Source organism: Aythya marila (assembly GCF_965140915.1).
Source record: "Aythya marila genome assembly, chromosome: 17".
Taxonomy (NCBI): domain Eukaryota; kingdom Metazoa; phylum Chordata; class Aves; order Anseriformes; family Anatidae; genus Aythya; species Aythya marila.
In genome coordinates, this window is record NC_139058.1 from 2,761,509 (window position 1) to 2,788,264 (window position 26,756).

At 46.5% G+C, this 26,756-nt stretch overlaps 2 protein-coding genes across 4 annotated transcripts; one reads left to right on the forward strand and one right to left on the reverse strand.

The window, feature by feature from the left end:
- Positions 1-41: 41 nt before the first annotated feature.
- Positions 42-13,550, reverse strand: TMEM120B (transmembrane protein 120B). Of its 2 annotated transcripts, none has more exons than XM_082774334.1 (12): positions 13,393-13,550; positions 10,955-11,073; positions 9,369-9,485; positions 8,337-8,396; positions 7,645-7,740; positions 6,487-6,576; positions 4,423-4,488; positions 3,506-3,567; positions 3,166-3,258; positions 2,656-2,720; positions 2,416-2,484; positions 42-1,494 (listed from the first exon to the last, which is right to left on the reverse strand). In XM_082774334.1, the coding sequence occupies exons 1-12, from the start codon at positions 13,459-13,461 to the stop codon at positions 1,381-1,383; spliced, it is 1,020 nt and encodes a 339-aa protein (XP_082630460.1). In that variant the 5' UTR covers positions 13,462-13,550; the 3' UTR covers positions 42-1,380. The 2 variants fall into 2 exon arrangements, with proteins under 2 accessions (XP_082630460.1, XP_082630461.1); XM_082774335.1 differs by having other exon boundaries at positions 2,412-2,484.
- Positions 13,551-15,428: 1,878 nt separating this feature from the next.
- MORN3 (MORN repeat containing 3) lies at positions 15,429-26,578 on the forward strand. Of its 2 annotated transcripts, XM_082774337.1 has the most exons (7): positions 15,673-15,790; positions 18,868-19,103; positions 20,092-20,247; positions 20,748-20,905; positions 22,442-22,601; positions 25,004-25,188; positions 25,563-26,578. In XM_082774337.1, exons 3-7 carry the CDS (start codon positions 20,103-20,105, stop codon positions 25,629-25,631), a joined length of 717 nt encoding a protein of 238 aa, XP_082630463.1. In that variant the 5' UTR covers positions 15,673-15,790; positions 18,868-19,103; positions 20,092-20,102; the 3' UTR covers positions 25,632-26,578. The 2 variants fall into 2 exon arrangements, with proteins under 2 accessions (XP_082630462.1, XP_082630463.1); XM_082774336.1 differs by lacking the exon at positions 18,868-19,103 and having other exon boundaries at positions 15,429-15,790.
- The last annotated feature ends 178 nt before the right edge of the window (positions 26,579-26,756 follow it).

Genomic DNA, 26,756 nt, shown 5'->3' on the forward strand with positions numbered 1-26,756 from the left:
GAACTCAGAAGTTAATGTAGCAAGATACAGCCCAGCTAGCGTGAAAGTTGTTCAAAATATGCAAACGGCAATTTATTGTTCATGCCCACAGGACAAACACTGTAAAGGCAATTTTGCTAGCCTTGCAGCAACAAAATAACTAATGAAACCATTTAAAGTATATAGTGCATATGTATTTCTTCATGAGCACACTTAGTGGGAGAAGGACATAATTTTCAGATCACCCTGCCAAAGCCATTTGCCCAGTCTGGGCCTTGTGCTAGCTCCAGGGAAGGCAGCACAGCTGAGAAACGGGCTGCACAAGGCAGCTCGCAAACCTGCAGCTGGGTTTCAGAGTTGCAGATGTTAAAGCCCCCAAAACAAGCTTATTCAACTAAATTCAAGAAGCAGGAGTTCAGTGGGATGGGAGTCAGTATTTCTCCTCAGCTGTCCTTCCAAACAAGTGTTTACATTCTCTTAACGCTTGGTACAAGTACAGTACTTAAATGAAGCATTTCATACTTCTGCTTAGCCTCTCTTCACCTTTCCAGAATGGCACTGGGAGCAAAGAAGTACAGAAAATGGGAACTGAAGTGCAACTGCACCTACTGCCACTGATCAAGACTATTTTCAGAAAAAATGCTGTCTCAAAAGAACCACTCAAAGGGCAGTGTGTTGGCTATTAAAAAGGGGATAAAGCAGTTGCAAATTACAGGTTATTTTCAGGTGTTTTCTAGGCTTGGGCAGATTACCTGATCTCCCTGGAAGAGGGCTAGCAGACTTCCCTGCCATTTCGTAACTGTTTTTGCTTGCTTATTTACGAGGATTTCTCTTCTTTAAATAGCTTTTTAAAAGTGTATATAGCAGCAGTATGGTACAAAGATGGGCATTTTTTTCACAGTACACATAGGTTAGTATTGCCACTGAAAATATGCTTTAAACAAATGCTTTTGAAAACAGCATTCAGTTTGTATTACTGAGCAATCTGGAGTGTTCATAAAGCTTTAAAAATCCAATACCCAGAGTTTAAATAATAAAACTGGAAAGTGTTAAATACCATTCCAGGACTGGAATTACAGTAAATCCCACATTCCCCCAATGCTGGCTTTTTGCCAGGCAGGTGCATGCTGCTATATATACACACAGAAAAACCAAATGCAAACACGTTTTGTATTAAATATACATAAATAGCAGGACTGCAGACTGGAGAGCCATGCTTGCTTAATACTGAGTCTGTGCTGGAAGAGTCCACATCCTTCACCAAGCATGGGGACAGACGAGTCCTTCCAAGTCCGTTCACAGCGTAGCAGAGGTTTAGGAGGCACCGTCCAACGCCGAGCACCTGCTGCAGGCGCTGGGACACCGAGTTCCCATGTTGGCACCCAGCACATCCTGGTAGGTTCACAGCTTCTTTACTTTGTCTTTGTTCTTCTGCAACTTAGTGTGCACCACTTTGAGAGTAGTGAGGAAGTTCCCGAGGAAGAGCAGCAGAAACGTGAAAGCCAACACACAAACCTGAGGAAATGGGGTAAGAGAAAACAAACAGAAAAGGTTAAAAAAAAAAATAAAAAAGGTGAGTGTAAGCAGGCTCTGATGGGGTCTGGTTAGCAAGTCCAGGGATCTGTTATTACACCAGGAAAGAAGATTGGAGGCAAACACACACCCACGCATCTAGTTCTGATAAATGGGAACTATGTTTTATCATGATTAAGTAGCATTTATTGCTTTTTAATATTATGGCATGGTTCATTTTAAAAATTATTTCCATTCAACATCTGGACTCTTACAGACAGGAAAATCAAATTATTACATCCAATCTATTGGATTAGCATTATGTGACAAAGTGAGCACGCAAGCTACAGCAGGATTTGACCAAAATAAAGATTATCTGCACCACTATGGATGTGACATGGTCAAATGCACCATCATCTGTGATCAGTCTGGCTCTACAGAAGTAACTGGATAGCTAGAAAATGGGTAGATATGTTTAATGGGTGAGAGCAACTAAGAAAAGACGCGGAAGGGACACTAACATTGGGGCAGTAAAGTGGATAATGTATTTTTGAACTGATTCATTGTCTTTTTACTTTTGTTACCTTGTTTTTAAGCACCTAACCCATGATTTAACCATAAAAAAGAGCCACCAACTCGGCAGCCACTGCTGTTAAATGCCCATGTACATGAAAAACATGGCAAGATATTTACCCAAATGAATATTCTTTCCCCTACGCTTTCTGCTTTACATTTTGTGTGGTCACCCATGGGTGCAAGTTTCCATACTGTATTGCACAATTATTTAGAATTCTCTTGTATAGGCTCTGTGCCACATCATCCTGAGATATTTAGTTGGGGTCAGATAGCCAAATATTTTTAAGGATGTAGTTAAAGCACCCGTCTTCCCCTGCTGTGTTTTTTCTGAGCAGAACTAACACTCACCTGCCATTCTTTGCACTCCTTATGCCTTGACAATCCAAAAAGTGTGATTGCATTATATAGCTGCCAGAACTAAAAAAGAAAAAAGAAAAAAAAAAACAATTATCAGCAAAAATTTAGAATTGTTTGACACAGGTATGCGTTATCCGAAGCACCTTGTTACCGTACTGCAACCACAGCACCACCAGCACACCCTCCCCAGGCCCCACATGGCAAAGGAGGGAACAGAACAGCCCAACTTACATGCCCAAAGAACAAGAATGGAAGGAGAAACGTCAGCCCCCGCCACATCCAGGACTGAAATCCTTCTGCAACAGGTTAACAGAAGAGAGGGAGTTAGCACAGACAAGCCAGGACGCATCCCAAGCTGCAGCTCATCCCAACCAGACCTCCCCGTAAGGATTATTCCTCTGCTGCTCAGCAATAATCAGCTAGGTTAGAATCAAAACTTGAAGGGGTGGTAATGGGAGGAAGATGAAGATGGAGATGAACAACACAACCATCTTAATGCCCTCAAGAGTTGATGGAAATCAGAGAACTCCATTTCCACTCCTCAGGACCCAAGGAGAATGATAAAAGACTCGCCACCATTTCTGCCTTTGTACCAGAGGCAGCAGGGCAGGGGGGTAACAGCTGTGCAAATCTGAAATCTCTGATGGCCACAAAGCCATCTCGGTATCACTGGCTCTCGAACCTGCCCCTTCTGTCTGACAGAACCCCATTTTGCAAACAAGGCATCGCAGACAACCTCACCTACAGTAAGGTCCAAGTGGTTTCTTTCCCCCAAAGCACGGAGTCTATAAAGGCAGCCCCTTTGATAATAATATTGTAGGAACTGAACGCAACCTGGAGAAGAAATGGAAGCATCATTGCACTGGCTATTCAGAAGTATTAGAAACATTATTAAAATAGTTTGATATATTTCATCCAATAGCATTTAATTATTGTTTATGATTGTCTATCTGTTGTATGATACTGTTTATACTTGCACAGTGTAATACTCCAGTATTTAAGCAGCAGATCTGTTTTCTTCTAAGCGTACCAGGTAGAAAACTATTTTAGCCCATGAAATACCAAGGTAAGATATACTCACTCTGAAATATTGAAAATGCTAAAAATTGACTGCGAAACATTTGATACATGAGTCCATCTGGCCTGAAAGCAAAATACAAAGGAAGTCTATTTGTTTGATGAAAAGCATACAATGCAGCACCCAGCCCCTTGTCAGCCACAAATCCCATTAGAAAATGAAATCAGCAGCTGGTGCCCAGCCCGCTCCATCCCATCCGGAGTCCAGAAAGGGTGCTACAGCCTCACATCACTGCCCTGGCAGGCAGCAAACGGTCTGATTGATTAGGCTGCCCCCTCTTATTGATTTCCCTGTTGCAATTTCCTCTAGGCAGCAATCAAAGCCATTCAGCAGCATCCACATTACGAATTAAAGCAGGGGAGCACAGGTGCTCGTGCTCCTTATCTTAACACCAGTTCAGGATACAGACCTTTTGCTGCAGTGACTGTATGAACTCCTTAGAGATTCAGAACAAAAACATATTTTAAAACAATTCTTACTTATTAACTAATCAGTTCGTGCCAAACAAAGCTGAAGTGGGTCATGCAGGAACCACACACAGGGTGCGTTGCTGTGTTGCTTCACCAACACCACCACGTTGGAATGTAACTTGCTTTTTTTGCTTTATAGTTTGTTTACAGTCTGGGTGATAAGGCACCAAAAAATTCATTTGGCGTCACTCTCCCTCTCTGAAGAGAAATGCTGCTTGTTTTGCTCAGCTTATACAGAAATACAAATCGGGAGGCATTTTTTTTAAAACCAGCAGTGTAAAAACAAACTTGCAGAGTGTTGTATTTATCACTGAAAACATCCGTACCATCAGACAAGTGTGATGCTTCGCTATGTGCCTGGGCAGACACAGCTACGTGGTCACACTGGATTAATACGCTCAGATGACGCACACATTTTAAAGCACCATGAGCAGGAGAAAGCAAACTCACCACGTTAACATTACTCCAGACAGGAATGTGGAGACATAGTGATGAGACACCCACCAGCCCTTGATCCTGAACAGAAAAAAATATGGCAGTTAGACGAAGAACATGAATTTCAACTTTAGGTCTGGCTTTAAAGACAAAAAATAATCCTGACTAGATCGTGGATAAATAAATGGCCCAAAGCAAACAAACAAAAACTAAGTCGGTGGCAACAAAGGACTTGCCGAGAAACCAAGAAGGGACAGCAGGAGTTTGTTACCAGATGACAAGCAGGGGCAGCCGAGGCAGCCCACGGCAACCAGAGGTTTCTCTGCTGGACACAGGGAAGCCAATTTCTGTCCTTGCAAACTTTTCCTTTGCACCTCCCAGAGCTTGCCGTGTTCAGCTCTCATATGCCTGCACTGCCTCAAGCTCCGTGATCAGTGGGGAGATGCCTCCCTCATTTTTAGTGGCTAGCTGTGACGCCAGCAAACTGCACAGAAATAATTTTCTTTTACAAATGCCGCGGGCTGGATGGAGCACACTGGCTGCTGCCACCCCATCTCCATCACGGCTGCTCCCCAGGACTGGTACCAGGCACATGCACTGCGAGTGAGACACATCAGAAGCCTCGTTAATTAATGCCACAGGGAGCTGCAAGCGTTGCAGCAGCAGCCACTCACCCAGCAGCAAGCCTGTAGGCAGACTCATGCCTGGGAAGAGATGTGGTGATGGCTGTGGTTTACCCACGCCCTGTGCCAGCCCATCTGGATGATGAAAAGTGGGGACACAACCTTCAGGTTATTGCTCAGATCTCTGACAAGGCTCCAGGTCAGGCTACGCAAGTGCAAATTTAAGCAACTTCTTCAAGCTCCCCCAGAGTGAAAGCAAGAGGCACAGCAGGGGCAGGACGAGTGATCGCTCTCCACAGCCAGGACAAGGACTCCCTCCCCAGGCTGCTGGGGAAGTCAGAAGACGCCCTGAAATTCCTGCTGCTCCAAGGCCTTGTGGGAGGAGGGAAGGGACAACAGCGCCAGAAAGGCAACTGCAGCTAGAGCAGGAAGAGCCGGCTTGAGGTTTGCTTCATTTTGATTTTTCCTATAACTTCTCTGGGCTCACCCACGCCCTGAGAAGGGTTCGCACACCCAGCGGTCCTTGCACCATCACCAGTGCCAGCCTCCTCTGACGGGCTGCCCTGCTGGGAGCACCCAAGCTCCTCAAGAGCTGCATGCAGGGCTACACAACTAATCAGGTAAAAGTCTCAGAAGAAAAGCTGAACTTCTCCTTCCAGCATTCTCTTGCTCTAGTAATGCTCAGGGTGCGCTTGATAACCCCGTACGCTGCATGAGCAGTGAGCTCAGTGCCAAAATGCAATGGGAATAGGAGAGTGGAAAATCTGATCATCTGAATAAAATCCAGATAAAAGAGGGGTGGTTTAGGATACTCCAACTAAAGGTGTCATAAGAAATGAGGGCTTGGAGCAAGGATCACCCTTCAGTTTACTTCTCCCAACACTTAACTCGTGTTCCCAGCTCTTTATACAATTATTTCCTCTTAGCCACCAATTTTCCTTTGACACAACTGTAATTTAGTCAAACGCTTCAGGACACGCTGCAGTGACCCGCAGAGCAATCACGGTGACCACATGGCACAAACCAGAGTGACTCAGCTCCTGCTCCCTTTTTCTCATGAGTGTATGCCAGCGTACCAACATACCTACAGGTACCACTACAGACATGAGAAGGTACAAAGTCAGCATCTGGGTTGGTCATGTCACTGAAAACACGCATAATTACATCCCAGATCACATCTACAACTAACCCATAGCTACCAAAAACATCCAACACCCTGGACCAAGAAATTATGGACTTGAAGAAACTGTGCCTTCTCCTCCCTACGCAAGCCCCAGACAGCCACATCTGCCCTTAGAAGAAAATGTAGAGAGGAACAGGGACAACAGACCCTGCAGAGAGGGATCAACATCTCAGATTTGCTGGGCTTCAGCACCAAACTGAATCTGCTTTTGTTGCTTGTTTTAATTTTATGGACATTTCATGCTTTAAATAGTTTCTGCAGGTGGCACAGTACCTTGATCCATTGCTAATTAGAATACTTTCCCGTATCGTCAGCGTGCAGTAATACCACACTAACAGAAAATTAAACACTTCATCTGTCACCCTGTTAAAAAGAAAAAAGCACAGTAAAAAGAAATCCTGTTAATTACAGAAAAACATTTCAAAACCCCTATTTTCCCTCCCTTCCCTCGGGAGGATGAAAGCCTGCCCAAGTAAGGTCATGGACACAAAGCCCCTGTCCTGGGAATCTCTAATCCACACGCAGAGCCACAGGTATTGGCACCGCTGCCAAGTTGAGAGTCCTTTACCCTGGGAAGTGCCCAATGATATAACGCCGCAAAGCTTTAGCCGATAAGCAGGTATGCAGAGATGACATTAATTCCTTCTGAAGGAGAGAAAACACCATGGAAGCACCAGATGATCCAATTTAGAGAAGCATTTCCAGGCTAATTCAATGAGATCTCTATAAATCCAATCAACTAAAAGAACAGAAGAGCATTACACTCTGGGGGTAAAAGGAGTCTTTATTTTGCCACTGCAGCCCCCTGAAGCCACAAGGATTTGGGGCAGCCTCCATACAAGACAGCACCAGTCCCTGGTACAATCCACAGAGACGTTGATGGAAGGGTCCAGCTAAAACACCTGGCTGGTTTTTGTTTTTGTCTTTTTTTTTTTTTTTTTTTTTTTTTTTTTTAGCAAAAAGGAATAGTGGAGGCTTGCTGGTGATACGTTATTGTGACCTAAAGATTACATTTCTGGTCTAACCATTTGATGCAAACGCTCTCTTGTGTGGTGTTTGCAACCCCAGAGCTGCAGCACGGTGCTGGTACCTACCTGGGACAACCTGCAAACAAAACACACCACTCTTTCCCAAGCACAATGCAACACCAGAAAAACAGCAGATCAGGATTATCGTGTTGTGCTTTCTGTTGGTTATAGCAAATTCCTAAAATGTTAATCAAGAAAAAACAAGCAGCTAAAATACAGGTCCTGCCTGCACTGAGAAACAGGTACACAAGATCCCCTGCTGGGGAAACCACAACTATTCAAAGCCCAAATACAGCCTGCACCCATCTCCTGGTCTCTGGCAATTAGTTCAAATGAATCAGCTGCTAATCCAGCACATTTGTATTCAAAACACTTGGTTGAAAGTAAAAAAATGCAGGCTTACCTGTAGTGAAGAATAAACCTGCAGGCCACAGCCCCGAGTAACAAGATGATTGTGAGATAAAGTTTGAACTTCTCATACTCATCTTTGTAGGCGAACCTGGAAGGAAAAAAGCACAGAGCAGGGAACGTCACGCATCACATGGGTGTAAATGAAGGTTTTACTGAATGTGGCTTCACTTTTTTTCAACCCAGATACAAATCCACATCACAAACCAAAAGACAAGAGATTTTGTTTAAAACATTTAGAAAATCAGCTAGCAGTGATGAAAATCAGCATTTCACCTGAATGACTGTGATGCTGCAAAACAACTAAGAGCTGGTTTCTAGGTTGCCAGGTTAAGCAGCAGCAGCTCTCTTTATTTCTCATATTTATATAAAGAGAAATCTCCATTTTCTGGAGCCCTGCGTGCCTGGAACTCACAATATTATTTTTGTTTATTATTTTTAGTTGCAAAACCCAGCTGAATCTCCCTTATAACTAAGGCAACAGCCCTGACTGGGCTTAAAAGTGACTGAGGGACAAAACCCACTGGAGTTTTACAGGAAGCTTTAGTTTGGCCTGTCTCAGTCTGACTTACCTGATCCTGACAGATGACCTTGAAACAGGTCTAAGAGAAAACCATTCCTGTCCCTGGACTTCAGCAAACACCCCCTGCTAGCCCCAAATGCGCCCATATGGAAACGCTCACTTACTTTGCTTGGTTACTCAGGAGGGTTACATTCACATTTCCCAGCACGAGATTTAAGTACAAACTGGAAGACAAAAAACAAGACCCACATTAAGTCTTGTTTGCTCTGAACACCACAGCTGACACAGATCAGAGCTGAAGAGATCATTTTAGCGGCCCAAGACGCATTTTGCTGCAGGTTTTTAATTAAAGCAAACTGGAAATACAGACCACCAAAGAAGATTTAAATGCAGGAAGTTCAGTCAGCATTTCCAAGAAGTTAGAGAAAAGGTTTCTTTTCCTGGTCCCTTTTCCATGCTACAGTCTAAGGGTGAGATAATTATTATACACTATCAGAAAATAAAAAGAACGTGGAGAAACTGGAAGAAAAGTTTCCAGCAGAGCACTCCACCCGCAATGCTGCAGCACCTTTTACCATCTTCTTGATTTCACATCATTTCCCCACTCCAGGGTATTTCCACCCAAAACGCTCATCTCACCACACAGACACAGAAGCAGCAGACTTGGGAAGGGGAAAGGAACAAATCAAGGGTAGAAATCAAGTCCCTTGGCTCGGTTTACTCTGCATCAGCATCTCCTGACCGCCAGGGTTGCACAGCCCTTGACAACTGAACAAAATACATCCCAGCAACCCCACTTAAAGCAAAGTACAAACGTTAAGTCAGTTGAAAGCAATATTTGGGAGGAAGAAAAATTAAATAAATTAAAAAGGGGGGAAATTTCATACTGATTATCTTTGAAAAACTAGCACAGGAAAATGTCACTGTGGAACAGTGAATTCCATGAGCTCTCGCAGATGCAGATTTAACTACTATTTTAACAAGAAAACCTGTGCCTACACACAGCACATTTACATACACTTCCAGCTAATGAATTCTGTGTATAACTGACACAGCAGCTCAGCAAGAGATTTATGACTAATCCAGTTGTACATGTATTTCTTCAGCATGCACATTATCCTGCGGGAACAACACCGCTGTGAACACTCAAAGATCAGCTTTCCTGGAGTGCGTGCCCCTCCTGGCAAAGCACTTACCCGTTCTTCTTTGGCAAGTAGGCTTCCATGTCAAAGAAGGCATTTTGCCTCTCTTTGATCTGGGTGCTGATCTGCTGTATGAGAGCAAATTCTTCAGGAGTAGCTCTGGGCTTGCACCTGCAGAAACACAGAAACAAGATCTTCCCTTTTATATTTTTACCTCCTTTTTATTTAAGGGAAAAGGACTTTGTCAGAAAGTTCACGCTGGTAAAAAGCTATCTGTAAATTTATGCCATTGTGCACTTCTCTCCCGTTTTTCCATAGCAACATTTGGCTTAGCCCTGATTTTATTTCGCTGCCTGTTTTGTGTCATCGTGGGTTATTTCACCTGCCTGGTGTACAAACCAGCTTCTTTCACCTCAGCTCAGTGTCAGCACTCTGCACCTCTTCCACTGGGAAGCTGTTCAGGCACACTGTGCTGTTTTTGTAGGAGCACCTTCCACTTTGGGAAGTTTGCGTGCGGTTTCAGGCACTTCCCTTACAGCATCCAAACTGATCCTCCCCAAACTCCCTTTGGGGTTGGAAAGCCTCTACGTCCAGACCCCATAAACTCCTCATGAAGGACAAAAGCTCACTGTACGGCCTCTAAAAACAAAACAAAAAAGACCTCACGCATCCTTCCGAGCCACCACTGAAAGGATGTCAAACTCATTTAAACCGAAAGGTTGATGCAGCCCCCACGCAATCAATGGCAGCTTGGACAGAGGACAGCAGCTGGGGGAAGGGACCTCCAATTTGCTTTTCTTGCTGCCCTCGCGCTGCTGAAATCAGGCATTTTAGGAAGGGCAGGGGGTGCAGCTGGGCAGTGCTGGGCTAGAGGAGGGCTCTGCGTGACCCTACCTTTCACTGCTGCTGTTCTACCTGCAGAGAAGGGATTTACAAGCTAAGTTTGTGGCAACCAGCCCTCCAAAACCCCCAAACTGCCTGCCTGCAGACACCACCATCACACACAACACACAAAAAAGACTGCAGGGAGCAGAGGCATCAGCCTGTGCCTCCCTGGAGACCCCAAAGTTATCCCCGATAACCCCATAAGGCTTGGGACCCAGGGGACCTTTAGAAGTCTTGGCCAGGCCCAGCTCAGCAAAACTTTTCATTGAGGCTGCAGCTCTCCAGACATAAAACATTTCAGGATGTAACAAACGCAGAGCTGATGATTTACTTGCAAATTGCAGCTTTACCAATTAATGTAAAACAGAGAGCAGAGGGGTGAGCACAGGGAGGTCAGCAAGCTGTGGTGTCTGAGGTCTGTACGCAAGGAACTGAGCTGGTGGCTCCCGGTGAGCAGCCTCACAGACAGAGCCAGTCCCTGCTGCAAATCCTGCACCTACTGCAGGCATGCAAACCCAGTCGGCCTCCCCCAAAGATTTACTGGGTCTTCTTTATTTATAGGACTCGATCCCTCGTGTGGTTACAAACATTTTACCTGACTGCGATAAATGGAAGTGACTCAAGATTTATATGGAGCAAAATTGCCCCTGTGACGCAGACTACATATCAAACTGCTAAAAACACAAACATTTCTACCCTTTGGGAAGCAGAAACATTCCAGTCCTGCCTCCTCCCCCCTTCAGACCTCCCCTTACCTTTGCAGGCTGTGCTTCAGATCCCTTAAAGTCTTCTTCTGCCGGTGTATGGAGCTGCTGCAGGCTGTCTGCAAGCTGGTGACTTCCTCCAGTTTCTGCCTGTAAACTTTGTGCGTTTCCTGCGGGAGAAGAAGAGAGGTTTGGTAGGAAGAGCCCTTCTGGGTTACGGGTGGTATTGGATTCTCACATGTGAGGGAAGCAAGCCCTGTTTTTTGGGGAGTTAACAGGCACCCAGGGAGGGGTTTCCCATGGCAGCCCATTCCAGCAGCCTCCAATCCATCAGGCAGACAACCAAGGGCTGATACCAAACCAGCACAGCTCAAAGGAACACTAACAAAAGTTCTTGCAAAAGAGAGAGCATCCTCTCCCCGTTCATCTCATTTCCTCTTCCTACCAAGCTTTCCCCATCTGGGACTTTCTTTTTCCCAGCCCACCCTGTGACAAAGCAGATGTTTGATCTGTTTGATCCCATCCATCCCCCGTAAATGGGGGGGAGGGGGAGAAATCGCAGCTCAGGAACTCTGATTTCACTGCCAGATTCAATCTGGAAAAAAAGAGGAAAGGAGATGAGGACCCAGAGGAAGAAGGAAAAAAAAAAAAAAAAACATTACAGAAGTGACCACAAAACCTGGGCATTTAGACAAGCCTCCTGGCCACTGTGGCCACGCCAAGCCCCATGACTTGCTGCTCCAGCACAGCCCACTGCTTCCTCCAGCACATCCAAAACCATGCCACAGCTCGTCCAGCAGAGAAAAGGATGCAACAGGCCCAGGAGGTCCCGGACCCTGCATTCAACCCACTCCAACACTGCAGGGAGGTGCACAAGGACTTCGTTAGCAACTAAAGCCGACATGGAGGATTCCACACCACGAACAAACCCGTACAAGTTCGGTCCCTGTCCGGGCATGCTGTGGTTTGCATCAGGGCCCTCTGAAAGCCAGACCCCTTATCATCACGTGGAAGTTCAACATTAGCCCTGGTTTAAGGAGAAAAATATTCTTTTTAAGAGCTAAAACTCAGAAGACAGTTTGCAGAGTCAGTGTCGAGGAGGGAACGGAGGGGTTAAATGCCCATTTGCTTTATCTACCAGCACATCTCAGGTAACACCACAAAAAACTGCTGCCAGTTCTCCTTAGGCATAAACACAGCGCTAAAGCCACACAAAACAAATCTTTGCTCTCCTCCTCGCTAGGACCTGGCTGTTCATTATTTACAGCAGCGATATAAAACAAGCTCCACTATCCCATCCGAAAACCTCACTGACCAACCTAACCGTGTCCACGCACCGCAGCGCCCATCACCGCAGGATTGGTTTGGTTCTGCTGAGAACCCCGGGGCTCAGCGGATCGCCCAGCAGCTCCTTCTGCTTCTCTGCATGTCCTGCAACCGTGTCCTTGGAAAGGCTGCTGAAAGGGGTAAGAAGCCCTTTGCCGAAAAAGCTCACCTATTTATTGGAAATGCAAACACGCCAAGTTGAGAACTGGTGAACTCTACCGCTAGCCAAAAACATCAGGATAACGATGTAAAGGTGATGCTGGTATTTAGAACAACACAGCATTTGATACTTCAGTTATTTATTCATCAATAGCAGTGACTGCACACAAAGGGGACCCGCTGGCAGCACAAGGAGCTGTCTTTCCCCTAACACAGACAATCCATGGGCCAAATACCTTCCTGCAGGGTCAGGCGTGGCCACAGCTCTCCACCTAGGAAGCATCGTGCCTTGAAAAACAAAGGTCCTGTATACCAAAGAGAGAGATATTTTTGTCCCAAGTCTACGAGCTCCCCAGGAGGGGACATGGGAGCCATCCCTGCACTCTGGTGTACAAGTTTTGCAAAGTTGGGGCCGTGACTGCCCGGTTTGCCTGCAGACCAAGGGCTGGCACATCCAACACCACCACTGCTGCCTTCGTGTGTTTGTACATAGGGTTCAATTAATAAGTCACTGCGGGACAACTGGCGTTTTCCCACAACAGAGGGGCCACAGGCAGGGTTACGAAGCCGCAGCCGTCCCTGCCCCAAAACCTCAATGCCCCACAGCCCCGAGCTCTCCCTCAGGCTCCTGCTGGAGGGCGAGGCGCTGTCCCAGCGACCCAAACCTCGCCAAAACCACACACAACCCTGCCACCTCAGGCGGTGTGTCGGGGACAGGAGCTAAACCATCCACCGTGAGACGAGCTGAAGCGTCTCCGTGAGGAGCCACAGCACAGCCGCTGGGGTTTGGGGATCGCCTTGAGGATGCCTGTGTGAGGCGTGAGGGGTCGTAAGGGGATGTGAGGGGACGCGAGGGGACGACGTGCTTGAGGGGGACACGGACACACACCCGGGTGGCGCTGCCACCTCACGGCCGGGCTCCTCGCGCTCCCCCCCCCCCCCTCCTTCCCGCCCTCTCCCCTCAGGGGCCGTTCCCGCCGCCTGCCCCTCAGCGCGCGCCTCACCTGGAGCTGCCGGAACTCCTCCTCCAGCTCCCGCCACTCGCCGCAGCAGCGCTCCAGCTGCACCCTCATGGCGCGGTGCAATGCGGCGGGAGGCGGGAAGGGGGGGGCGGTGGCGGTGCAAGGCGGCGCGAGCTCCGCCGGCGCGAGCCCGCAGCCGGGGCCGCGGGGGCCACGCGCGCCCCCTGACGTCATCGCGCGGGGCTGGGCGCGGCGCTGAGGCGGTGCTGAGGCTCCCGCTCCGCCCTCCCCCCCCCTGAGGCGATGGCGGCGCTGAGGCAGAGCGCGGCCCCGCGCAGCCCCCGGGGGTTAAAAGCTCCTCGGTAGGCTCCAAGGGGGCGCTGGTGGAGTCGATGTGCCCCGGGGATGTGTCCCGCAAAGGGATCTGGTGGCTGAGGGGATTCAACGGGGTGTTGGGGGCCAGGGGAGCTGGTTGGGGATAGGGCGCAGGCGGTTGTCACGGCGGGGAAGATGGCGAGGGGCTGGGGTCAGGGCGCTCCACATCGTGAGTGTCAGGGGAGATAGGGAGATATCTGGGGTCAGGGCACACCTGGTTGCCAATATGGAAGGAAAATTGTTAGGTGTTAGAGTCTGGGCACACCGGGTCCTCGGTATCAGGGAAAATGGCAAGGTACTGGGGGCTGGGCACACCCAAATGTCAATAGCAGTGAAAATGTTGAGGTGTTGGGGTCAGGGCACACCGGATTGTCATTATGGGGTAAAATCTAATGAGCAGAGGAAGCCCACACAGACACTGTTGAAGCATTTGGCTGCATCCCATCCCTTCCTGGCACACACAGGCTGGGCTGCTAACAGCCTCCTGCACACCTGGGTGAACCCAGGACGGGGTTTGCCAGAGTGCTTGGTGGGCTGTGAGGTGTTCAGTGGGGTTTGCAGAGGTAATTTGACCAAAAAGCAGGCAGATCACTGCTGTCAGTTCATAGAATGGTTGGGCTGGAAGGGATCTTCTAATTCCAACCCACCTGCCATGGGCTGGGACACCTTCCACTAGACCGGGATGCTCAAAATTGACTTAATTGCCATTAAGTAAAAACATTTAAGTAGAAGCACTTCAACATTTATAGGACTACTTTTGCCAATACTAACATTCAAGAAGGTACTTCGAGAAAATACTGTAAATAACCCTTAAAACTATTTATTTTACTTGTTATCTATAAACCTTAAAAAAAAAAAATCTTAATATCACTCTTGGATATTTGCCCTGGGCTATAATTTTTCAGCCTTGTTACATATTGTTGGGGCCAGAGTCTGTGTTTCTGCAGGCAAAGCCCCCAGGGAAGGTGTGCATACAAAAGCAGGAAATTGTGAGCATTTCCCACCAAGAGCCAGGCTGTAGAGTCCTGTAGAGCAGTGAACAGAGACATGAGAAGGGATCACCAGAACTTTATTCAAAGCTTTAATATTCTTTCCCTTTGCCTCTTGACAAGCAACAATGCTTACAGGTATTGAGGCTGTATAACCCCAAAAGATTTCTTTCAAAGTCTTTTAACTAAAATGTGCTAATTATTTATATTTGTTCAAGAGATCTGTGTTTTCTTTAAAACAGTAACACAAAAGAATTTCATTACACACGAGAGGCTATCTGCACTGCTAGTTCTAAAAGTATTTAAAGTTGTGCAGTTACAAAAGATTTCAGAATTACCTGGAGTCTATTTACATCTCCTGGGAGATTATTGCTGTTTGTGTAATCTCATTAATTAAATCACATCTTTGCATATAAAATCAGTGAAGTAAGACAACAGTGATTCTATTTTTTTGTAAGAAACTAAACAATTTGTTTATTATAAGTGTATATATTTTTACTTGCTGAGAACTGAAGATTTTTATATGTCAATTATAAAAGGACTGATTTCTTAGTTAACACTTGTAAAAGAAAAATCATGTAATTTATATCACAGTATATGGTCTTGAGAGACTCAAATTTGCGTATCCAAGTTCTCTGCATTCATTTTCTTTAAATATGAACATCTCCTTGAGTTTTCAGGCTTTTTGCACTTTTCTGTCTGCAACAACTGAAATGTGCTGCAAAATTAGATTTCCTGAAGGAAGAGACTCAAAAATCTTTCTAAATGTTCACCAATTTAACTTTTTAACAAGATTTCAAATTGGCAGTCTTCTTAATAGAGATCCTGCAAAAATCCTGGTGGGATGAAGATATCCACGGTAGGTCTGTAAGAGGGTGTGCACTAATCCAAAAATCCTTCACAGCGATACCTGATGAATACTGCAGATCTAAGTCAGATCTTCTCGCCCCAGCAGACGAGGACATGGGGAAGGGACAGCCCAGAGGAGCAGCGGCCACTCGCATCTCGGTACAGCTGTGCTGGAGGCTGTCCATCTCTGCCTGCAGAAACAGCTCCTGCCGTGACAGTTAGGAGAGGTACAGTCTGCTGCAGAAAAGCTATTTTAAAAATGCCACTCCTGGCTTCACACCTCACCTTTCCTGCCCTGTGTTAGAAACAGGTTCTGCAGCTCAGCTGGAGTGTGGGGCAAATGCCTCAGAGTGTGTCCCCAAGGGCTGGGGCTCCAACAGCCCTGCCTGGTTTTCTGGAGTCTGATTTATCTCCAGAGAGCCTCCGTTCTTTCTGCATACTTTTCCTGCAGGCCAGCTTAACGAACCACACATGCTGCTCAGTCAACAGCTGATTAACCCCATCATGTACAGTTTTCATATTCGATTTCAAGGATGCCTCCCTGTCCACCACTGCAGTCAAGACCTGGGCAGTTGCACTGGCTATGTCCCCAGCCCTCCCCCTGCTTCCACAGCTTAGCACTGGTATAGATGAGACTTTGATTCAGTTTAGCATTTTACAGAAGCCAGAAATGTGGCTGTGCAGGTTTAACAGTGAAAGAGACTTCTTATTGTCTCTTTCACCAGTGTCTTTCATTGTGTCTTTCACCAGTGTCAACACATGACAAATGTTACCTTTCCTCTGAACCTGAATATTTTAAAGAATGCTTTTAGGTATCTTGCAAGTCTAACCTTCCAGCTTTTTAATGGCTGGCCTTTCTTCTAAGGTCTTTGAAAAGCAAATTTACAAATACAAAATCTGTTTTGCCTGTACCTTAATTAATCATGAAGTCATCAACCATTCATTGCCAGAAAACATATCAAAGAAATTGAGTTAATTATTCAAGTTAAAGATCACGGCAAAACAGTGCAAACTGGAAAGGATAAAATGCAAACATGGTAAATTCCCATTCACTCATCAGGTGACAGTAAGCCATGGTAAATAAAATACTTAGCTCATGTTTCAACTGGGAATTGGTACTGCTGATCTGATTTTGTAATCTGGATTTATTCCTCAGTTAAGGACTTGGAACAAATGAGGCATTATCTCATGCATGGCCAAATTTCTCTTGCCTCCGTCATCATACCACGATCTGCACGTTTTAAAACAGTGCTGAGGATCCTACCAGGCACTCTCCAGTTGTGCAGCAAATAATTCTCAGCTTTGGGTAACTTCATTGGTTTACATCAGTTTGAGCAGTGTTGTTGCAGGTATTTAAGTAGAGGCAACTAACTGTAAATCTGCAGCAACAGAATGAAGTACAGGGGGAGAGAGTATCTGGTAAGCATCGGCTTGGCTTCCGCTGCCCTCTAGTAAACATTTCACTTTGCATGATTATGACGGTGCTTGAACGTTTCAGATAACCTAGAGCTCTTACTTTAGATTGTTTGGATGTAAAAGCAACACTTTTTTTTTATCTTGAGAGAGCTGTTCACAGCAAGCAGGAGGGAAGAGATTTAAAGAAACACCTTCCCTCAAGGCTGTTATTTAAGCAAAAATCAGCCAGTGAAATTTGTATCTCAAACCTTCTACATTAATCCATCCCAAATCCTGCTAATAATAATTCTTCAAAACAGAGCTGAGGGGAAGAGCCCTCAGTGCTGCACCCACTCTGTATTAATTCGGCCAAAACTGACACACGCTTGGTTCGAGTCCAAGACCCTCCCACCTCTTCCTCTGGCTTTTATTTTGAATATAGCAGCAATAAAACACACATCTGAGCATCCTACTTCCACAGTATGTTGTTGTCACATTCTTCACCTTTAAAGAATTCCAGCATATGTTTCTCTAAGTGTTTCTCTCTATTTATTCTACAGAGTTCCCAGAATAAACTTAAATTATTGACTCTGATAGTTTTCAGTTGGTTTGGGCATTTCACTTCAGTGATTCCCTGAGCTTTGAGAGAGCAAACTTAGCTCAGAGCAGCTGTCTGCTTTCATTGTGAAAATGATTGGTTTCAGATGTTGTAGAACACCGAGGTCCTCTGGGTTTATTTAATAACAATAAAAAATCTTACTCTTTAAACTGAAAAAAAATAAGGCATATTCATGTATCTTGAGGCCTTGCTCCACAAATGGCTGATACCTGGGCATGTTTCCCCAGCATCCTCCCATTGCTTGGTTTGTTTTTCAGCATGTACTGGAGCTACAATCCTAGCTGGAACTTGGAGAAAGATTTTATTTTTTTAAATACAATATAATTAAATAATATTTTAATATAATAGAGCCCTCTCTTAAATCATTTGAGGATCAGCCCTTGGCAGGAGAGCATTGCTGCTTTGTTGAAAGGTGCAGACTCAGTCCTGGGGTGTCTTTTGGTTCTGTTTAGCAAGTGCTTTGCTGGAGAGACCAGAGCTCTACTCGGATTTTTTCTATGCAGCACATGCTCATACATTATTTTAATTACCATGGGGTTTACTTACACATGCCTCTGTGCTTTCTCTAAACATTAAAAAGGTTAAGAAACCAATTTGTGAATTTTAATTTGTTGCTTAATTATCTTAATCCTTTTAAATTCTTTGCTGCATCTAAACCAGTTTAAAATATATATTGAATTTCAAATACATACATGCATATATCTTCTGTTTAGCAAAAGCTGTGGTTAGGTGATACACAGTTTGGACTTGCTTTTCAAAATCCTTGGACAACCTGCACTGTTTAAAAATAAACAAGTGAAATTGTCTGAGCTAGCTAATTATTTTAATTGACAAATTCACAGTTAACTGCAGTGCAGTATAGTGGCTGAAACAGTCAAAATAATTAATACTTTTCCAGAAGGGCCTTTTTCTGGTTGCAATTTAAGACTGTAATTTTTGGGCTGCAGTAAGCATTTTTTCTTCTCCCTCATGGGTTTCTCTCATTTCCCCCACAAATCCCTGTCTCCCTCTCCAGCACTGTACCTTTGCCATGGTAAAACACAGGAACAATTGTCTTTGGTGATTCTTAGGCTGTGCCCAAAGCCAGGAAACATTTTATGAACAAGGGTGATTAAATCCTTCCTGAACATCTTCATCTCGTTTTTAATAACAGGAAGTGTCAGGTTTAGTCAGATTTCTGCATGGGACTTCTGATGTGTATTTTTAGGGGTTTCTCCATTTTCTTCTGTCACTTGCAAGACTGATTTATGCGTTACCCGGCAGTGCTTTAGAAGTGTCCTTTCCCTACAGGGCATGTTGGTGCGTGCACAGCACCCCCCTTCCTGACAACAACGGCACTGTCACCGTGCTGTACTTTCAGATCTCTGGAGTCGCCGAAGCGGGCCAGGAGCCAGTTTTCATTTCCTGGTGACTTTCCCTACGGGCTCCCATCTCCCTTCGCGCAGGAGTTTGGCAGAGTTGCTATGACGACTCGGCCCTGGCATGCACAGCTGCAGCACCCAGCCCACACCGCTCTCCCAGCGCAGGTTGGTGCCCATGGGGTAGCTGGGGCTGGGCAGGAGAACGTAGGTCCAGCTTGAGGGTGCTTTGCACCTCCAGCATGTGGGCTTTCCTGCAGCATTACTTCTCTGCATTGCTTTCCTCCACCTTCGCTGCTAAAATCTCCCCCTCCCTTTGCTCTCTTGCACCCTCGTCTCGCTCACCACAAAGCTGAAGTGGGGGCAACACAGAGGAACAGGCCCGCAGCCCTGCTGTGGGCTGGCACCCACCTGGCGAGGGTGGCTGCAGGAATTTTCTCCCCCCTGAGCTCACAATGAGTTCCATTCCCACTGCCACTGCCTGCCCCATGCTGCCCCAGTGCCACGGGTGAGGAGCAAGACGGGTAGCACAATGCACAACGCTGCTTTGTTTTGGGTGGGAAGGACTTTCAGACACCAATATATATATTTTTTGGCAATGATATCCCCCTAAATCATTTTTGAATGACCAAGTGGAAAACTAAGGGTGAATGCTAACTCTGTTACTCTGTTTTCTAAGATACATCTAGCTTTTACTCCCTAGCAGCGAGCTATTTCCTAAAAACAAACAATTTGCTTGAACCAGTGCTCATGCTTGGCAAGGAGCAGGTGGAGGATGAGCCTTGGGAAGCAGTTTGTCCGGGTCTCCACTGTGCCAGGACACGGCTGACCTTCCCTCATGTCCCAGAGTCCTCTTGCAGGTGCAGAGACCGATGCCCATCGCAGACCCATCCTGCTGAAGCTGATTTAGCATTTCCTAACATACTACAAGCCTATTTTTAGATAGTGCAGTTTCATACATTGGTATTTTTAGATACCTTCTGTTCGTCATATCCTTATATGCATAATTTATCTTTGATATAGTGTCAAAAACAGACATCAATTACTGACTCAGGTGCATATTAAAATTACAGTTCACGGATAGGCTGTTCTACGGTACCTGCCTTAGTAATTTCACCCTAATTTATTTCTGACAGTCGTTTGTTTTCCTCTCCAGCTGAAAACACAATGCCTGTTGTGAAATACCCCAGGGCTGTAGATCCTCTCTGGCATGAATGGGACGAGAAGGCACAGAAATGTGGATTAAGACATACGATCTATGCTGTAAATGGGGATCGGTACACTGGAGAATGGCTGGACAACTTGAAGCATGGTAAAATGTATTGTGTGAAGAAAATGTACTGATAGAGGTGTCTTTACAAAAGTTCTGAGGGGCAGGGAACAGTCAGGGGTTGTATGTACTCCTGGAACAGCATTCACGCATGTGTGACAGTATGTGTTAGATATAATGCCCTGCAAAAATGTGCTCAGAGATATTTCTGATAGGCAACATCAAGAGCTTTTACATGCACTCAGCTGCAGGGCAATTACCTGAACCATGTAGATTACGGCTGTTAAAAATCCTCTAAAAATCCAACAAACTGCACTCAGCTCCGTGCATCCAAACGCAGCTGTGCTCAACAGAGTGCTCTCGGCTCCCACCGCGTGGGTCCCAGGGAAAACACAACCCAGTGCACAGAAACAGCCCAAAAAAGCAGGGTTGCTGCTGTATCGCTAGCACTGAAACGTGCTTGGCTTCTGTAGTATTAATTTAGCGTCAAGCCTTCTACCCACTGCGATGACCTCCCTGTTATTTCCTGTTCGTTGAAACAGGGAAAGGCACCCAGATCTGGAAGCGCACTGGTGCTATTTACAGCGGTGACTGGAAGTTTGGGAAGCGGGACGGGTATGGCTCATACAGCATTCCTGACCCCGTGACCAAGGAATACAAGAAAGTGTACACAGGCTGGTGGAAAAACGACAAAAAATGTGTAAGTGTGATTCCCAGCATCTGCCCTGAAACATGCAAAAAAAATCAAACAACTTAAAATACTGATTTTTCAAATAGTGCCTGTCCCCTGAGGCTGCACTGAAGGTGTGGAAGGGTTTGGGGGAAATTAATATGTAGAGCAAGAAAATGAAAGCAAGAGATCTCAAATTGAAGCTGTCTCACAGTGGGGAATTTTGCCTGCCCTCCCTGCCCTTCTATCTCCAGGCTTGGCTTTGCTTTAAATTTCGCCCCTCCAGAGAGCCCAGGAAGCTTCAGAGTGGCATCCTTCACCCTACAGAGCCTGTGGTCCCCAGCCCCAGCAGGGAACTTGCTGATGGAACACACTTACAAGCACTGCAGGAAAACACAGCTTAGAAGCGCTGTGCTGCGAGTTTTACAGTGCATTAAGCAAAAAACACAAGTTCTTTAGGAAATTAAGCCTGTCACATAAATCACTGGTTTTTCTACAGGGAGCACAGTGAGGAAGTCATCTGGTAAAAATGACTGCAATCCTATGTGCAAAATCCTTTTAGGAGCATTTTCTGATCTGCCAATGGGAACCTTGCATTCGCCTTTGTGTCCACTCCTAAATTAAATTAATGGCCTCTTATGCTTCTAACTGGCGTGCAGCTCTCTGGCTTGAGCCTCTTTGCAGGAGCTTCCTTCCTCATTCCCTGAGAATGCATTTTGGATGTTTGAGCTCTGGCAAAATATGACATCCAAACATCTTTTTTTTTTCTTCCCCCCCCTATAAAATCCTCCCCTTTATATCCATACAGTTTAATCGAATTAGTGCTCAGAAAAATCAGTTATTTCTGTAACTGATTTTTTTTTTCCCCAGAGATAAATTACTGCTTTCTTCCTATGGGAAAACTCATTAATCATATGTAAATATGTTATCATGCCTTGTTTTAGGGATGTCTCTTACCTGGAAAGCCCATGCATAGGACAAACACCTCCCTGGGGTTTCTGGCCTGCACACAATCACTGGGTTTAATTCATAAGGTCACCAAATCTACCACCAGCATCAAGCTGAGAGCCAGTTTGAGGAGCAAAACCTGTGTGGGTTTATGGATGGAGCAAAAGACAAAATCCATCATTAGCAACACTGAGACTGTTAGTCTGCCCAGGGCAGCGAAGGAGTTGCCAGCCTGGGATGCTCAGGGCTGCAGAAGACATTGGGTCAAAGGACACCAAATCCCACTTGCAGAGGCAGGTGTCTTACATTGTGTATCCCCATGCAGGTTTATATACCTGTAGAACCTGCTTTAAGCTAAATATTAGCAGCAGTCATGCCAAAAATAATATACAGAGATACAAACCTGAGATTTTGTCATTGAAATATCATTGGCCAAAAAAAGTCCTGTAGCATCACTGCTATTTCCTTCACCACACCTTCAGCACCTGGACGGTGGTTGAGCTGTGCCGCCATCAGGCAGCTATGTGTCTAAAGGTATCCAAAAACTAAGATCCCCAAATCGAACACTGACGCCTTTCAGTAGCGAGGCTCCTAACTGCCCACCTCTGCTGCGCACAGGGCTACGGGACCATGTTCTACCCCAGCGGGGAGTGCTACGAGGGCGAGTGGAGCGGCGGGCTGAGGAGCGGCTGGGGTCGGATGTGCTACAGGGACGGCTCCGTCTACGAGGGGCAGTGGCTGGCGGGCCAACCAGGCGGGCAGGGGATGCTGTGCCTGTGTAAGTACCAGAATGTCCATCGGTCCCTGTGCAAAACCCACACAGAGCAGGGATGGTCCTTCCCTCAGAGATAATCAGCATCACGCTACTCTCCTGACACCAGCCAGATCAGTGGGTGCTGCCTTGCATCTCCCACACAGCCTCGTCTCGGGATGGAGGCAGCTGCCCTGTCTGGTTCCTCCTTTGGGGCTCTGGGCTGGAGGCAGCAGGGGCTGGGTGAGAGCGGGTGCCACAATGCTCAAGGCCACACACATGGAAGCTTGCTTTTGCTATGATTTACATTTAAATGACAGGGATGGTTAGGGCTAGAGATAATACACTGTTAGGTCAGAGAAGAGCAAATCTCTTTTCAAGCCAGGCGCCTTGCCAGGCATGCTTTCTAGCTACTGCATACCAAAGAGGAGACCATTTTCCAGTACAAAAAAACAACAGAGCTGTCTTTCTGGGCTCATTCTATCCTCTCTCATACTTCTGACGCTGGCTCACATTGAGCAAATTAGTAGGGGTTTCATTAGTACACAATCCCTTCCCAGACATGACACTGAGTGTATCACAAATTGGGAATGTTGGGGGCATCATAAAAACATAAATCTGGATTTTTTTTTTCTTATTTTGCTGTGGATTTAACACATTTTTCCCCAAAGCCAAGAATCCCAGTCCTTCGCAGTATAAGACACTGTGTTCCAGGAACATTTGAAGAAATGTTATCTATTATTCATCTCTTCTTTTTATCTTGGAAGCAATCTTCAAGCCAGTCATTAACTAAGCAAAGCAGCCAGGAGGAACAAGCACAACTTCCTCTGCACATTGCGTACATGACTGTGCTCTCTCTGCTGGCTGTAAATTCAGTTTGGACCGATGGCTCATACCAATGACAGCAACACATGCTTCCAGGGGCAGCTCAGTCAACTACCCCACTTTGCTCCCACCCAAGTCACCCTCCCCAGTACAAACCGGACACCCTCCAGGCTGACCCACCACTGCTGCACAGCTCTAGAGCCCAGCTGCACAGCCTGGCCCCCCCCCCCAAGAGCTGGATTCCTTTGGCTAAAATTAGCCAGAGTGATTATTCTGTACCCACAAACCGGTAACTCATGGAGCTTAGGTGCTGGAAGCATGGCCGTGTGCTGGCAGCGTTGCAGCAGTGAAAGAAAAAGTTCTTCAGCACAGGTCACAACGAGCCGCAGCTCGGGGTAAATTGCTCCTCTTGGCAGTGTGCCTGGCAGGGCAAGCGTGGCCAGGAGCAAGGTGCTGCTCTGCCACCACTGCTGCAGCACAGCAGAGGGTGAGACAGCCCCGGAGGCTCTGGGAGGACAGTACATGGGGCAGTGGATAGGGACACTGAAATGCCACAGTGCAGCCTGTGCAGGCTCCTACCCAGCCCAGCCTGTGATTTTACTGTTTTCCAGGTGGGCAGAGGCTGGAGAACAGGAGCCAAGCAGCTCCCAGGCTGATCCCACAATTTCTGCCTAGGTATTTGCGTCATCTCTTGCCTCAAGGAATGACAGAGTTCAGCTGAGACCCAAAGATATTTCCACCAAGTCACCTAGTCAGAAATGCCCATTTGTTGGCTTAGAAACCCTGTGTCTGGGAAAAAGGGATGGCAGAGGAATCTCCCAGTGAGAACAGGGTGGCCTGGATACCTCCCACCACCACCAGCACCCTGTGCACATCTCGTTCTCGAACAAAAGCCTGGGATGAGGTGGCTTTCCTCCCCTTGCAGCTCTGCATCATCAAGGAGCTTTTCCCATTGGTGACAGATGGATTCCCAGGGAGAAGCACACAGCCCCACGCTTTCTCCACTTGCAGAAAACCACAAAGAGATGCCACACAGCTGGAAAGACACCCTGTAAGAGATTGCGTGAAGCCTTCAGACGTTTCAGGAACTCCCATGCCGTAATTACTTGAGACACAATCCACCTACAAGTATTTGAAATTGAGATTATTTTAGCCAGCTGCTGCCGCTCCTCCTTGCCCGGACAAGCAGAGCCCTTTGAGGCAGGCTCCCTCTGCGGTGTGTGGCAGGGACAGACCTGAAGCTCGTGTCCTGTCAGTGCTCAGGCTGTGAAGGTGACTCAGTGGCTTGGTGCCCAGCCCGAGCTCACGTGCTTGGGATTTGAGCACAAAATGAATGTCAGCAGGAGGAGAACAAAGCAGGGCAACACACACCTTGTGCTGGTGACAAGCGTGGGCTCCTTTGCCAGGCATTTCCTCGCTCTGCAGTACAGCAAATGGAGCAGTGCCAAAGCAGCACCGTGTGCTGTGGCTCCCTGGGAAGGGCCAGACTGGGAGACAAGCAGATGATCTGCTCCTACCTCAGTTTGCTGCCTTGCTCGGTTTCACGTCTAGTCCTGTGATGAAATGGTACACGTTTCACTGCCTGTTCGTGTATTGAATTGCAGCAAATGACAATCGGTACGAAGGAGGTTGGAAAGATGGAAAGAAGCACGGGCAAGGGCGATTCTTCTACCTGGATAAGGGACAATTGCTTGAAGGCATCTGGGTGGCAGACATACCAAAATGCGGGATTATGATCGACTTTTGCCGAGATGAAGCTCCTGCCCCTACTCAGTATCCAATCCCCAAGGTAATTCCTAGGAATTGTTTTTGCTAACGATGTTTTCCACCAGCAGCACTCACCAGAGTCTGAGGAAGCTCTTGGGGCCATGCTTTGCTCTACAGCCACTGCACCAGCCCCAGGCTCTCGGGGTGCACACTCAGGCTCTTGTCCAGCATTGAGCTGACCCCACAGGGACAAGCAGCCAGTCCAGTGGTACAAATCCACTGCTGGAGCCTCAGATTCACCTGCACCTGTGAAAGCACACACTTCTGCACTGAAACCTGACCCAGCACAAGGGAAACGCAGACAATAGCTGCAGAGACAATAGTGGGATTTGATTAAAAACCAAGTGATTTCTCTGAGCCCTCTCTACATAATTGATTTGCATTCTTTTTACTTAGATTGAACTGGCCGATCCAGATGCTGTCTTAGCAGAGGCCCAAGCAATGTTTGATGACAGCCAAAACTGATAACCGAATGCTGAAGAAAAAGAGATGCAAGATAAGAACGTGAGCCTGGGTTACTTACTCATTTGAGTCTCATGTCCTTGCTGTGGTATATCGCTTTGTGGTCACCCCGTTTGTCCTTCAAAACTGCCCCTGTATGCTTCAGCATGAGGCCTCTTCCCACCCACCATTATTAAAAAACAAACAAACAAAAAACACAACAAAACAAACACAAGCTGGAAGAGGCAGTGACTCGGGCCACCTCCTCTGGCTTACTCCTGCACAGAAATAGCTCTCCTGCTGGTTTCAAGGCCTTTAACAGTGCCTTAGAGAAAGCAACAGGGTTTCAATTAAGTGCTATAAAAACAAAACCCTAGAGAAGTACAGTCAAATAAATGCACCTCAGCTTAGCTGGATACATACTGGTGAACCAAGTGGCTTTGGAGGCTGTAACAGGTGATGTTTCAATTAGCACTTTTATTAATGCAGCTTTACTTGCTGTCTGTGCACATCACGTAACACAGTGCTTTTTTCCCTAACCGCACCGGAGCAAAGCACCACATCGAGCACTGGCTCTGCTCCTGTGCCAGCCCACGGCCCTGCACTGGCTGCTCCACCTGCACCGAGGGGCAGAGGCCACACAGAGCTGCCAGCACCAATAAGTGTCACCTACGAGAACACGAAGGAAGGTGGCACTGCAGCCACCTGGTGAAAACTGCACTGTGGGAGAGCATGTAATTAGTTCACCTGATTTAAACTGCGCTTCTGAGTATCACGTCTTGTTCACAGTTCAAGCAGTCCCTTGACTCTTCACATTTTCTCAGCTGGAAGATAACCTACTTTCCTACTTAAATACTCAGAGTAACAAAACATGCCTAGGATCAAGGTTTAAGCAGTGCTGGTGGGAGGCAAAGCATGCTGCCAACATTATGCTCCCTATACCTGTGTGAACAGGAAACTTCATCTTTGTATGACTGAAATGACTAATGGAGTTCCTCGGAAATACCGTTAGAATTAGCACAACATAGCCACAGAGATAATGGATGTAAAGAAAAACATTTTTTTTAGCATCTAAGTAACAAATAATGAGCAGCAACTGAGCATATTTTATTTCATTATTTGAAGTGATTTTATATCTAAAGAAGTGAT

Excerpts from the sequence above, each read along its gene's own strand:
- MORN3 (XM_082774336.1), top strand. The coding sequence starts at position 15,628 with ATGAATACTGCAGATCTAAGTCAGATCTTCTCGCCCCAGCAGACGAGG. Across the intron at positions 20,248-20,747 it reads GCTGGACAACTTGAAGCATG|GGAAAGGCACCCAGATCTGG; the intron begins GTAAAATGTATT and ends TCGTTGAAACAG. Across the intron at positions 22,602-25,003 it reads GCAGGGGATGCTGTGCCTGT|CAAATGACAATCGGTACGAA; the intron begins GTAAGTACCAGA and ends ATTGAATTGCAG.
- TMEM120B (XM_082774334.1), bottom strand. The coding sequence starts at position 13,461 with ATGAGGGTGCAGCTGGAGCGCTGCTGCGGCGAGTGGCGGGAGCTGGAG. Across the intron at positions 7,741-8,336 it reads CTCCTGAGTAACCAAGCAAA|GTTCGCCTACAAAGATGAGT; the intron begins GTAAGTGAGCGT and ends TTTTCCTTCCAG. Across the intron at positions 3,568-4,422 it reads TCTGGAGTAATGTTAACGTG|GCCAGATGGACTCATGTATC; the intron begins GTGAGTTTGCTT and ends TTTTGCTTTCAG.